Source organism: Anoplopoma fimbria, unplaced genomic scaffold, assembly GCF_027596085.1.
Source record: "Anoplopoma fimbria isolate UVic2021 breed Golden Eagle Sablefish unplaced genomic scaffold, Afim_UVic_2022 Un_contig_4102_pilon_pilon, whole genome shotgun sequence".
Taxonomy (NCBI): domain Eukaryota; kingdom Metazoa; phylum Chordata; class Actinopteri; order Perciformes; family Anoplopomatidae; genus Anoplopoma; species Anoplopoma fimbria.
This window is the reverse complement of record NW_026548103.1, coordinates 6,146-19,920: the sequence shown is the minus strand read 5'-3', so window position 1 is coordinate 19,920 and position 13,775 is coordinate 6,146. Positions and strand designations below refer to the sequence as shown.

General features: G+C 45.2%; 1 protein-coding gene across 1 annotated transcript; it reads right to left on the bottom strand.

Moving 5' to 3' along the window:
* Positions 1-1,204: 1,204 nt before the first annotated feature.
* LOC129114418 (uncharacterized) lies at positions 1,205-12,157 on the bottom strand. The gene is given in 13 exon segments (XM_054626653.1): positions 1,205-1,611; positions 1,721-1,867; positions 2,006-2,424; positions 2,513-2,899; positions 2,901-3,180; positions 3,756-3,812; positions 6,090-7,853; positions 7,856-8,298; positions 8,300-8,489; positions 9,407-9,717; positions 10,643-10,737; positions 10,868-11,019; positions 11,929-12,157. Coding segments are annotated over 13 exon segments (4,881 nt in total).
* Between the last annotated feature and the right edge of the window lie 1,618 nt (positions 12,158-13,775).

Sequence of the window (13,775 nt, the reverse complement as noted above, 5' to 3'; positions counted from 1 at the left end):
TCTACAAGTAGCAACGTGCTCTGTTCACAAACAAAACAATGGTATTGCCCTTGAGGACCTCTTCACTCAGAACACAGTGATGTTCCTTGTGTTTTCTAATCCCAACATTCAAAGTGTGTTTAACATACATCTCAGCCAGAAGCCACATACCCGAAGAGGCATACTTTCTGTCGTAAGCTCAATCTTTGATCCACTTGGCTTCCTAGCTCCTCTCATTCTCCCAGCTAAGCAGTTGCTACTGGAGCTCTGCCAGAGAGGCTTTGGATGGGACGAACCTTCGGCCCAGGCTATACTGGATCAGTGGAGTGACTGGTTAAGAATGTCCGCATAAGGATGTGTAACTCTTTTTTGGTTTTCAAAAGGACTGTTTATAAAACCATTTTTGAGGGTTACAAGTCTGAATAAAATATAATTTTTCTTTTCTTTTTTATGTATTTTGTTATCTTGAGGGTGGCTTTATTGTTGGGAAAGTAGGATAGGCATACATAAGCTTAATGCTTCTGCCCATGCCTTTTCAGTTATATTGTATATTATATTATATATAGGCTGTATACATTGTATTGTGTGTGATGACTGAATAAAAACACTAACTAACTAACTAACAAATTGTTGCATGTTGTATTCAATTTCAATTCAATTCAATTCAGTTCATTTTGTATAGCCCAGAATCACAAATTACAAATTTGCCTCAGAGGGCTTTACAATCTGTACACATGCGACATCCTCTGTCCTTCCCTCACATCGGCACAGGAAAAACTCCCCTAAAAACCCCTTTAACAGGGAGAAAAAAGGAAGAAACCTATGGGAGAACGACAGAGGAGGGATCCTTCTCCCAGGATGGACAGAATGCAATAGATGTCATGTGTACAGTATCAACACACACAATGTGGAGCATTTTCCTAGAAAAAATGTATAGACTGCTACAAAAATAATCCTGTGTCATTACTTATGGTGGTGTCTGTATCTACAGAGACTCTGCCCTCTGCTTCTACTTTCTCTTTTCTTCTTCGTTTGCTTCGTTCCAGACCTTTGGATATTTTTTTTAACTCCAAAATGTTCCACTTTTTATTCACATTTTATAAAAAAAAATGTATCTCTGTTATGAACAGCATAACAGAGATACAATTCAATGTATATGACATAAATTATTCATATAATGAGAGTAGTAAGCAGAGTAACGAAGGAAAAAATTAAGAAGCAATGACTATACTAGAGTTAAAATAATGATATGGTTGGATGGTGGAGGTTGGAGGTTGTAGGCGGATGGTGGAGGTTGTAGGTTGTAGGTTGTAGGCGGATGGTGGAGGTTGGAGGTTATAGGTGGATGGTGGAGGTTGGAGGTTGTAGGTTGTAGGCGGATGGTGGAGGTTGTAGGTGGATGGTGGAGGTGGAGGTTGTAGGCGGATGGTGGAGGTTGGAGGTTGTAGGTTGTGGAGGTGGAGGGTGGAGGTTGGAGGTTGTAGGCGGATGGTGGAGGTTGTAGGTTGGAGGTGGAGGGTGGAGGAAGGTACTTCATCTGGTTTTCAGAGGCTGTTTGTGTTCTGGCAGATGATTTCAGGAACTGTTGAGGCTGAAGCTGATTAAAGAGATTGTTGACAAAGGCTGCATTCACTGACTCAAAAAAAAGAGGATTCTTAAGTGGTGAAGAAGATTACTTAAACTTAAACTATGGAACTGATTACAGGAGTGGAGACAGGTGTACAGGAGCCAGGCCACCAGCTGTCCTCCATCTCCTGATTGGCCCGCTCCGTTTGGCCATTGGTCTGGGGATGGTATCCAGATGAGAGGCTGGTGGTGGCTCCTAAGGCAGTGCAGAAAGCCTTCCAGACTTGGGAGGTGAATTGAGGGCCTCTGTCTGACACAATATCTGTAGGGAGACCATGTAAACGGAAAACATTCTCCACCAGGAGATCAGCAGTCTCCCTAGCTGAGGGGAGTTTTGGCAGGGCAATAAAATGAGCAGCTTTGGAAAAACGATCAATGATGGACAGAATGACTGTTTTACCTGCAGACAGGGGGAGACCGGTTACAAAGTCCACGGCAATATGGGACCAAGGGCGGCTGGGGATTGGCAGAGGTCGAAGGAATCCAGACGGGGGTCGTGAGGAAGACTTGTTTTGGGCACATATAGGAGAGGCAGAAACAAATGACCGTGTGTCGGAATTCATAGTGGACCACCAGAACTGTTGGCGGAGGAAGGCGAGTGTCCGGTGGATACCAGGATGACAGGTAAGGTTTGAAGAGTGGGCCCACTGGAGGACCTGGGAACGAACGGAGTCGGGGACAAACAGGCGGTTGAGAGGTCCGTTACCTGGGTCTGGTTGTTGTTCCTGAGCCTGTCTGACCAGCGACTCAATCTCCCAGGTGACAGCAGCAATAATGCGGGTGGGCGACAGGATCGGAGCTGGTCTCCTCTGCAGTGAACTGGAGAGACAGGGCGTCAGCCTTGATGTTACGGGACCCTGGGCGATAAGTAAAGGTAAAATTAAACTGGCCAAAAAACAGGGCCCACCTTGCCTGACGAGAATTCAGTCGCTTAGCTGACTGGATGAAGGACAGGTTCTTGTGATCTGTCCACATGATGAAGGGTTGAGCTGCCCCCTCCAGCCAGTGGCGCCATTCCTCCAATGCCAGCTTTGCTGCCAGAAGCTCCCTGTTGCCTACATCATAATTCCTCTCTGCTGGGGAGAGTCTTCGAGAGAAGAAAGCACAGGGATGCAATTTGTTATCTGCAGAAGAGCGCTGAGATAAAACTGCACCTACCCCTGTGTCTGAGGCATCCACCTCCACGTTGAATTGAAGGGCTGGATCCAGTTGAATGAGGACAGGGGCGGAGACAAAGCGACGTTTGAGCTCACCGAAGGCGGTCTCTGCCTCGGGAGTCCAGCGGAACGGAGATGGAGGTGAGTGCAGTGAGCGGGGCAGCAATGCAGCTGTAGTTGCGGATAAACCTCCTGTGGAAGTTTGCAAAGCCCAGAAATCGCTGCAGCTGCTTCAAGTTGGACGGAGCTGGCCACTCCGACACAGCAGTCACCTTCGCTGGGTCCATCTGCACCTCTCCCTTAGCTATCACATACCCCAGAAAAGACACAGTGGGAACATGGAACTCCATTTTCTCCAAATTGGATCTGCGCAATGCGTACCACCTCGTCCGCATCCGGAAGGGGGATGAGTGGAAGACTGGTTTTAACACACCCCTAGGACACTTCGAGTACCTGGTAATGCCCTTTGGTTTAACCAATGCTCCTGCAGTTTTTCAGGCCTTAGTTAATGACATTCTCAGAGACATGATTAATCGATTTGTTTTTGTTTATTTGGATGACATCCTGATTTTTTCCCAGTCTCACACAGAACATGTACAACATGTACGCCAGGTACCCCAACGCCTCCTCAGGTATGTCCCCTTTCCTCTGTTCTCTCGGGTATGAGCCCCCCCTGTTTCCAGCTCAGGAAGAGGAGATTGCAGTTCCATCTGTCCATGCCCACATGCGCCGCTGCCGCAGGGTCTGGAAGCGAGCCCGCACTGCCCTTCTTCAAGCCTCCACTAGAGCCCAAAGGCAGGCTGACCGCCGCCGCTCCCCAGCTCCCAAGTACACACCGGGCCAGAAGGTATGGCTCTTATCAAAGGATCTCCCACTCAAGGTGGAGTCCAAGAAACTGTCCCCTCGCTATATCGGTCCCTTCACTATTGAACGCATCATCAATCCCTGTGCAGTCCGCCTTAAACTTCCAGCTTCCCTCCGTGTTCATCCCACCTTCCATGTGTCTCAGATCAAGCCCGTCTCCACTACTCTCCTTCCTCTCTGGTTGTCCTGCAGGTGGACGGGCACATCACACTGCAACGACACACACTCATGTTAGAATGAATGAGGCTTCACTAGTACAGGATTTACAGGATTTAGCAGCCTGTGTTGTCTGTCCGGTGGAACTCAGTCACATGACCACATCAGAGGAATCTCACACCTTTATGTGTGATGCAGTTCTAGAATCTCATTATGATGTCATAAGGAGTTCTAAAGGTCTGTTCAGGAAGTTATGCACAGTAACCCAACGACAAGATTATTTTAAATAAAAAATAATTCCATTCATGTGTTTTTCAGTTAAAAAATATAGAGACATCATCTCAAAAACTGGCATTTAAAGGGTTCAAATTCTAAAATAAATAAATATATGGTAGTTATGATCAGGACTGATGTTGGTTGAAAGATTGAACATGTAAGTGGAGTCCATGAAAGTGGAAAATGATACTATTACATTATAATTTTCCGGCAGTTTTAAATGCAGACTTTTTAAAAGTGAGAAACAAGAATTAAGAATAACTATATAAACTAGAAAACGCATTTCCTGCTGAAAATGCGTTGGAATGGTGAAAGCTAAAATGAATTGCAAAGCATTGCTGAAAATACAGAAATGTGAAACTGCCTCACTTAAATAAGTTAAAGCCCAAAAGCTATGAGCTGTACCGCTGAAACACCTGATAGTTGAAATGTGAAACAGGCAGAGTTTGAAGCTGAACCACATCATATAAGAAGCTCAGAGCTGAAACACATTGATGAAAGAGCTGTGAGCTGAGCTGCAATACTGTCCAAAGTTAAGTAGGAGGTACATTTCCTGAAAAGGCTCAACGAAAAATGCTTTGTGAATGCTCAGACAGATGAAGTGCATTGCACATGTGTTTGTTAGACATTCTGAAACAAACAGTTGGTCTCAATGTTGTTGCAAGTATGAAGCATTCAGTGACCTCATTACAAATATGTTTTAATAGTACATTTAAATTACTATTTTTAAAGTCAACATATATCTACACTATAACAAACAGACAAGCATGATATATTGCTCACGAATAAATAAAAATCACTGTCTTTCAAAGAGGAAAAAAATAAATTAATCACGGATTATGTTAAAAATCAGTCTTTCAAAGAGGACAAAAAAGTAAAATAATATTTATGTTTTATATACTTTTTTTTTGGGGGGGGGTATTTGTGTATGCTGCGATCCTTAACTGCACTATGATTACTGCACAAATGATATAATTGTTTAATAAATCATGTATCAAACACAGATAAAGCTTCAATTTAACAATCGTATTTGTACATATTATGAATACATAGTGTCGCACAATGTGAATACATAGTTCTTAAAATTGTGTCAATGCATATTACATTTTAACAAGTATTGATGACTTGTTTTAGAACTGCAATGATCTGAAAGGAATTACATTTTAAATAATTGAACATAAATGAAGTGAACTGAAATGAATTAAATCTGCACAAAGCCTTATGAGTTTAACTTTCCCCAAAGATGTCACAACATAGAGGCACTTTGGACAGAAGAAACCTTAAAGGGCCGACTGGCAGCACGTTGGTGACAAATGCATGAAGAAAGATGACATTCAAAACTTCTCAATTCAAATTTGACATTGTAATAATTAAACTTTGGACTCATAAAAAAAAAAAAAAAAAAAAAGTAATGTTTAATACATGTTTTATTCAGTATTCTTCACCTTTCCTCTTGTTTCAGGTTCTTCACTCCTTCCTTTGTGTGTTTTCCCGCCTTTCTGATTGTCTGCCCCGCCCCTGATTGGATGCACCTGTGTCTCGTCACCTCCACCTCCACAGTGTATTTAAACCCTGTGTTCCTGTCTCTGTGCCACTTTGTCTTCATCCTTTCTGTTCCTGTCATTTTCTTCTGTTAATGTTTCTGGTTTTTTAGTGAACTTCTACTTTTAGAGATTAGAAAAAATAATAGTCACAACTGAATTAAAATGACCAAGATATCGTGACTTTTATTCCCTAGTATCTATCTCCCATATTGTAATAAAAAGTGTGCTTCCATTAGATGCTGCACTAGCTATTCACAAGTAGAAACAAAACTTGTTATGAAGTAAGTATTTACCTAATAGGGATTTACACATCACTTAAATTAAAATAGCTAACACCTAAGCATTATGCAGAAATCAGTCACCAACTACCTGCAGGTAGAACTGTTGTGTAGTTGACTGTACCAAATGAAAAACATACAGTAGCCTGCTAGTGTATAACTAGTTTAAAGTGAGGAGTACAAAAGGTAAAATTTAATATAATATTGACCATTTCCAGCTGGATGGTAGGGTGTGGTGCGGCTCTTCTCAATGCCGTACATCTGGCAGAGCTGCTGGATGAGGTTGCTTTCAAAATTCCTGCCCTGGTCAGAGTGGAGGCGACCAGGCACACCGAACCTGCAGAACCACTCATTAACCAATACTCTGCCCACTGTGGATGCTCGCTGGTCATGAGTTGGGATGGCTTGTGTATACTTCGAAAAGACATCGGTCATGACCAGGATGTTCTCTGCCCCATTCTTCGAAGGCTCCAGGATGGTGAAATCGATGGCCAGGATCTGATTTGGACGTGAAGCTAGCAAGTGACCCATATAAGCACAGGCAGTAGGTTGAGTGTGTTTGGATACCTGGCAGCGTTCACATTCCCGACACCATTGCTTGATGTCGTGGTGCATCCCCGGCCAATAGCACCTCAGACGGACCAGCTCTGTTGTTCGCTCAACACCTTGGTGCCCATGTTCATTGTGCAATTGCTGAAGTACCTGTGTCTTGAGCGATGTAGGGAGTACTAACTGGAGCACTTCATCTCCTCTAGGGATGGTGACACGGCGATAGAGCACCCCTCCTTGCTCCACCAGCCGGTCCCACTGTTTGATCAGCACCAGGACTTCTTTGGAGGCCTGCCGTCGCTCAGCTGCATCCGGGGCCCTCTTTCTGGTCCAAAACGTCAGGAACTCTCGGATTACTGGATCAGCTTCCTGTAAGCCATGCAAGTCAGGGGGGGAGTAGCAAGGGAAAGCTGAAACAGAAGCCTGGGTCACTCGATTCTCCACAACAACCTGTTGTAGCAATTCCGGGACTGATGTGCCTGAAGCTACATACTCCGATGCTTGAATGCTTGGTGGATGTTGCCTGGAAAGTGCATCTGCATTCTTGTTGCTTTTACCGGGCCTGTATTTGATGGAAAAGTCAAAGGAAGCCAACTGTGCAGCCCAACGGTGCTCGGTAGCACCAAGCTTGGCTGTGGACAGGTGGCTGAGGGGATTATTGTCTGTATACACCACACACTTCTGTCCCAATAGATAGTCCCGGAATTTTTCAGTCATAGCCCATTTAAGGGCGAGAAATTCCAATTTCATGGAGCTGTAGTTTGTCATGTTGCGTTCTGTTGGCTTAAGACCACGGCTTGCGTAGGCAATAGGTCTGACCTTTCCCTGCTGTTCTTGGGACAGTACAGCACCCAGTCCGTTGTAGCTGGCATCAACCTCCAAGATGAAGGGTGATGAAAAGTTAGCATAGGCCAGGACTGGAGTTGACACCAACCTTTTCTTCAGCCCCTCGAAGCTTTGCTCACACTCCTCTGTCCATGCAGCATGAAGGCTTCTACCTAATGGTTTCCGGGCTTTGGTGCCAGTGAGTTGAGCTACTAGGCGATGTAAAGGGGCTGCCAGCTTTGCAAACCCCTCCACAAAACGTCTGTAGTAGCTGGCAAATCCTAGAAAAGAGCGCAGCTCTGACACATGGTTAGGTCTTGGCCACCCTGCAACAGCCTCGATTTTGCCAGGATCAGTGGCTACACCTTCTCTAGAAATGATGTGACCTAGGTAGTTCACCTCTCGTCTGAAGAAGGAACACTTCTCCAACTTGGCTTTCAGTCCTTCTTGCTGTAGGCGACCCAACACGGCATCCATGCGTTGAATATGTTCTGTCACAGTGGCAGAAAAAACAACAACATCATCCAAATACAACAACAATGACTGACCATGTTGGTCCCCAAAGATCCTCTCCATCAATCTTTGGAAAGTGCTTGGGCGTTGCACAAACCAAAAGGCATCCGGTTCCACTCAAACAACCCAAAAGGGGTACAGAATGCCGTCTTTGCCTTGTCCCTCTCTGTGACAGGTACTTGATGGTACCCAGCAGCCAGGTCCAATGTGGAGAACCAGTGGGCCCCTGATAATGCATCAAGGGATTCTTCAATACGGGGCAAGGGGAACGCATCCTTGCGAGTCTTGCTGTTCAAAAGCCGGTAGTCCACACACAACCGAAGGCTGCCGTCTTTCTTTTTCACCAGCACAATGGGAGAGGCAAAGGGGCTGCTACTTTCTCTGATGACCTGTGCATCCAGAAGTTGGCGAATGTGGGCTTTTGCCGACTCATACTCTGAAGGTGGGATACGCCGATATCGCTGGCGCACTGGCACGTCATCTAGTAGTGGAACATCGTGAGAAATTAGGTTAGTACAACCTAAATCTCCCTGAAAAGATACCACTGTATTTCTGCAGTAGCAGCCTAACTTGACACTGCTCGTCCTGAGTGAGTGCTGTTAAATCAACTGCAGCGACCTTATCCTGCACTGAACTGGTAGTCTGTGAAGAGACTGTAACTTCTACCCCCTCCTCCACAAGGTTATCAGGTGAGTTGGCAAAGTGAGCTTCACTAGCAGTACCTAGAATGGTATTGGGGTATAGTACAACACCCTGGGTCCCCACATTGACAATGGGAATATATACAGTACCTTTAACCATGTGAACCAGGGCAGGAGAAGCTAATAGCCCTGCAGGCAAGCCACTGCTGCTGGGCTCAAACAAAATCTGATCGGCCAAATGTTGGGGACCTGTGGCTGCCACCATTTTCATAGTACCCCCTGGGACTCTGCAAACCCTTCCCCTTTTTACCCTTACACAACCTGAACGTTCAGGAGGGGCTTTCGTTTGGACCCAATGACACTGCTGAAGAGCCTGCTGAATGGGTGTGGGGGCCTGTAACACAGAAGGCAAGTCAAAGAGGGCAGGCCCATGTTGCACAAACAACTCCCCGTAACATTCTTTGATGATGTTCATTCCCAGTACACCAGGGACTAAGGCTACACTATGTGGAGTGTTTCTGAAAACCAACACCCCCGTCTTTTAAAAGTTTTTCCACAAAGCTGTACATCTAATTCTAGATAACCCACATATGGAATTGCTAACCCATTTGCAGCACTTAATCTGAGCCAATTACAAGACTGGAGTTTTTCTAGGCCCCAGGGCTCAAAATGCTGCAAAAGAAACTCTCGGTTATCGTTGACACCATTGATCCAGTGTCCACTAAGCAAGGAACCTGCACCCCTCCCATAAGTACAGCAATATTTGGACATGCAGAAACCAATCTTTCATGACTAGCAGCAACATTGGAGCCAGATGAGCCCCCACCTGAACTTTGGCTCAATGGTTCAGGGGTGGAAGTTTCCCTGATTTCTGGGGCGGGACATGGGTTGTGTGGCAGCAGGAGCTTGCTGGGGCTGTATAGCTGCATAATCCTCTCTACACTCCCTAGCAAAGTGACCTGGTTTTTGACATCTCATACAGATCACCGTTCTCTTACCATGCCCTGACTGAGTTCTAGGGCCTTCCTTAAGGGCTGTAAGGCCCTTCGTGAGGTGGATCAGTTGCTCTTGCTGGTTACGGAGGATTTCCTTCAGTTTACTCAACTCAGAACTGAAGGACGAGTTACCTGCCCCCTGGTGCTTGGACTGATTACCTTGTACAGTTTGCTGGTAACCAAATGCACTGGGAACAGAATAGCTTCTGCCCCTTGCACCCCCAGGCATCCCTTCTTGTTCCCATCTAATAGCCTCAGCACGGACCTCTATCAAGGTGGCGGTAGGGTGGCCCCGGACAAACTGCTTTAGTTCTCTGCGAAGGGAACAATCAAACACATGTTCAACAAATTGATCTCTCAACAACACCTCCCTATTTAGTGAACCTGTTACGTAGGTGGGTTGGCTCATCATCATTATCGTATTCCGTTCAATGTAAACATCAGGTTGGTATAGGTAGTTATTTTGTATGAGGAATTTAATCCCTTTTCTTTCCCCCCCTCCCCCTCTGCTCAGGTACCCCCGCCCCTTCCTGTAGAGTATCCTACAGGCCCAATGGTGACAACAGCTGAGGGCAATTACAATCAAGAGGGGCGGTGGATAAAGCCTGTGCTCTCCCACACCACTTGGCTCTAAGCCACGGTTGATACTGGTTGTATCGGGTTATGGCGCTACGCCATTGATGTGGACACTACCTGTCACACTTGTAGGCTTTCATGCCATTGTTGGTAGGCTCTTTAGCCTTCATTATGTTGTCTTGCTGGTCTTGCCCGGCAAGTTAGATTTCCCTGGCGATAGTCATTTGCTTGTGTGGTACTAGTTTGTATTATCAAGCTGAGTGGGTTATTGTTTAGTGCTTGTTTTGTCTTACTGTTGTTCCTGTTTTGTTCTCCCTTTCCCTTATCCCTTTCCAGTCAATAAATATTATTATTCACCTTAGAAAACGTGTTTGCTTTGGATCCTTTCTACTACCGGGACCTGTGCTTTGGCACCTGCTGTACGGGCTGAGGTCACGCCAGCCCTATTCAGTGTATGCTGTGTACATTTATAGTTTAGTTAGATACATTTCTATGTGACAGAACCATGAGGGGATTTTTGTACCACCTTCTCCATCAAACACATTAATGCATGCGAGAACTCTTGTAACGTTTCATCATCTTGTTGCTTCTTGGAAAAGAAGTCTCCTGCAGGGACACATATGATTTTGTACACCCAAAGAGTTCTTTTAATATACGCAGAACCTTATCTGGATCTGCCCTTTCTTCTGGGGACCGATATTTAATTTCTTCTCTTGCTTCTCCCTCCAGGTGATCATAGATGAAGAGCGCTTGGTCCGCTGGAGACAGGTGACGAGCTCGTACGCAGGCGTGGACCTCTTCAATCCACTCCCCAATGATTAGTCCTGTCCTGCCCCGAAAGAGTGGGCATTTCCGGTCTCTGGGGAAATGAATCAGTCTCTCAGTTACTGTAGGAGCTGAAGAGAGTCCAGGAGCTGAGGAGGTGTTGGCAGGGGCGGACTGGCCATCGGGAATACCGGGGACATCCCCGGTGGGCCGATGGCCCAAAATATAAACCCTCCGGCCCATCGCTATTATGTACCGGCCCACGCCCATCAGCCCTACAATGGTTAAGACAGCGGCACAAGCGTAATTTTCTCCAAGAGCTATACCTATGTAATCGCACTGACTGCTTTTATACTGCTACTCGCAATCGGTCTTCACACTCATGGTGACTATTTTTCGATTTTTTTTTAAGTGTCTTCTAATATGTGTTTTACAGACTTCGGAAGTCCAAAGTAAGAAAAGATCTCCACCTTATTAATAAACACCTCTAAATTGGTTCTTACACAGCCGAAGTGTTCTCAGCTGTGCGGATTGGTAGAGAATTTGGATTTGCATACATACACGCAACGCGGCACCCAGTTCTACGCATGCGCTCAACCCATGAGGCCCAGCTCTTCGTTGCCTCTTCCAAACTCTTGTTTTAGGTGTTATTAAATATCACTCACTCTAGCTTATATTATATTTTATTTATTTTGTGCCCTTTCCTTTTATTGTTTATTTATAGCACATTGAGTTGCATAAAAAAATAAAAAAATGAAAAAAGTTGCCTTTCCTTGCCTTGCGTCATTCTCTAGCAGACGAAGTTTTTGAGAGTGAGAGAGCATGTCGGCACCAAAACGAAAAGGTGGAGCTGAAAAGCTAAGAGATAAAAAGAAAAAAAAATGTCTGGAGGAAGGTGCCTCAAAACATTTAAAAATATCAAATTTCTTTGGAAAACCACCGACTGGTGACAGTGAAAAGGTACCATCTGATACTAGCCAAGAGTTAAGCATATTCATCTAGCAAACTATACCTACCTTGGAGTGTTACAATAGCCAATAATCATTTTATTCCATGTGTCCATCCAGGCAAATTGGTGGATCCAAATGTTATTAAAAAACAAACATACATATATGATGTAATTTCTTTGTAATCATCCAAAATAATGTTAAGTGTATGGGTATTTTTCCCAGAAGGCCACTGACTGTTCGATACGCGCGATCCATTGAGTGGGCAACGCGGCGTGTACTTAGTGGGCCGCGCGCCGTGTATTGAGTGGGCCGGTCTGACAGAAACTCCCGGGCCACTTTTTTCCCCAGTCCGCCCCTGGGTGTTGGGCCAAGGCAGGTGAGCCTCTCGCTCTTGACGCATGTGTTGATTCTCCGCTTGCAGCTGAGTGACCAAGTCCCTTAATTGGGCGACCTCCTCCGCCATGAGGAAACTGTCCGTGCCAGGAACTGCCCGGCACCTGCTGCTGTTTTGTAGAAATAATAAACCTTAACAAACTACGTACAAATCAATTGGGTTGTGGAAAAAAAATGAAAACTACAAGTCTCTGCCTGAAAGTAATCCTGCCGACAACGCCAAGATGTGGCGGAGCTCAGTGTAACAGTCAATATTAACGAGGGGAGGGGGAAATAACTAAAGAGGGACCAACAACGCCACCTGGGGAATTACACCCCAGGAAATATAGAACAAAGAAAGTTAAACTATGATATTACAGAAATAATAAGGACACAGGTTCAAGAACTAAAGAGGCAGAGACAATAACTATATTAACCATTTATTTTATTACAATAACTAAATAAAAGAAAAAAGGAGCAAAACCAAAGCAAACCAAACAGCAAAACAGGGGTTATGTAACCAATGAAACAGAAAAGGGAAAATAACACAAAAGCAAACTGCACCACAGCAACCAAAACAAAATAGCAAACGGAACCAAAACAAAACAAAACAGCTAACCAGAACAACTAAAACCATACAAAACAGCAGCAGGGGATCCTAAAAACAAGAGACACTAATTAATAAAAGTTCAAATGGGAACTCACAACTATTAGAAAGCGGGGACCCTACTCACCACCCTAGGAGGCAACCAACAGAGGCTGAATTCAGCCATCTTGGCCCTTTTATCTGCACCTGGGTGCAGGGGGAGGAGCTTAGATGGGGTTGCATTCGCAACCCCTACTGAGGTTCACCACACAAGGATGGACTCTGACTTTCCAAGGATGACTGTCCTTGAAATACACAGGCCGCTTTGCAACTTCCCAGATACTTCGCCCCCAAACATAATGGAAACATAAACAGAAAGGCAATGTACATATACAGGTTATTAAAGTATGCTTTGCACCAATTATGGTCACTTCCGTTCTCCGTTTTTTTTTTGAAGAAAACAACAGAAATCACTTGCGTCGTAACCTGCCGGGCAGCCGAGGACAGCGTTGTTTTCCCCTCCAAGGGGGGCGTTCCCCTAAGGATGTGACGTCACGTGAAAACTATGAATAGGCTTCGCTCATTCTCTTTGACCGTTTCTCTGCGTAACCCATGGGAGAATCTGCTTCCTCATCAAGGGGGGACAGCCCCAACAATAGGTCAACAGGTAGGCGCGGATGACATCCATACAGTTAGTGGTGTGGTGAAAAAACCTGTGGCTTCAGGTTTGGTGCAATTATACAATCTGCGGTAGGTGCTCTTTCCAATTGCTCTTCTCGTTCTCTTTATGGGGTTCTTAGCATCACCACGGTGACAAAGCCACACGCTCATCCGAAAGATTCTACATGTGGATCTAAGCTAAACAACTTTCAGGAAACCACAAACACCACACCATTCAAACGTGTGCCGCTTCTCTCCATGCTGAGGTGCTAGGATCGGAGCTAACGTTAGCGCTACCTGGCTATCTCCTGGTGGTAGTCGTACTCCTCACTCTCCTCCACCCAGTCTAAAGCTCCAGTGCTCGGGTTTGCTCTTCCACAGAAGGTCTTCATTCATTTTTAATGAATATTGTACACCCCAGTGAGCATTTTTCTGTCTAATAGACGTCTAAAAGACCAATTAA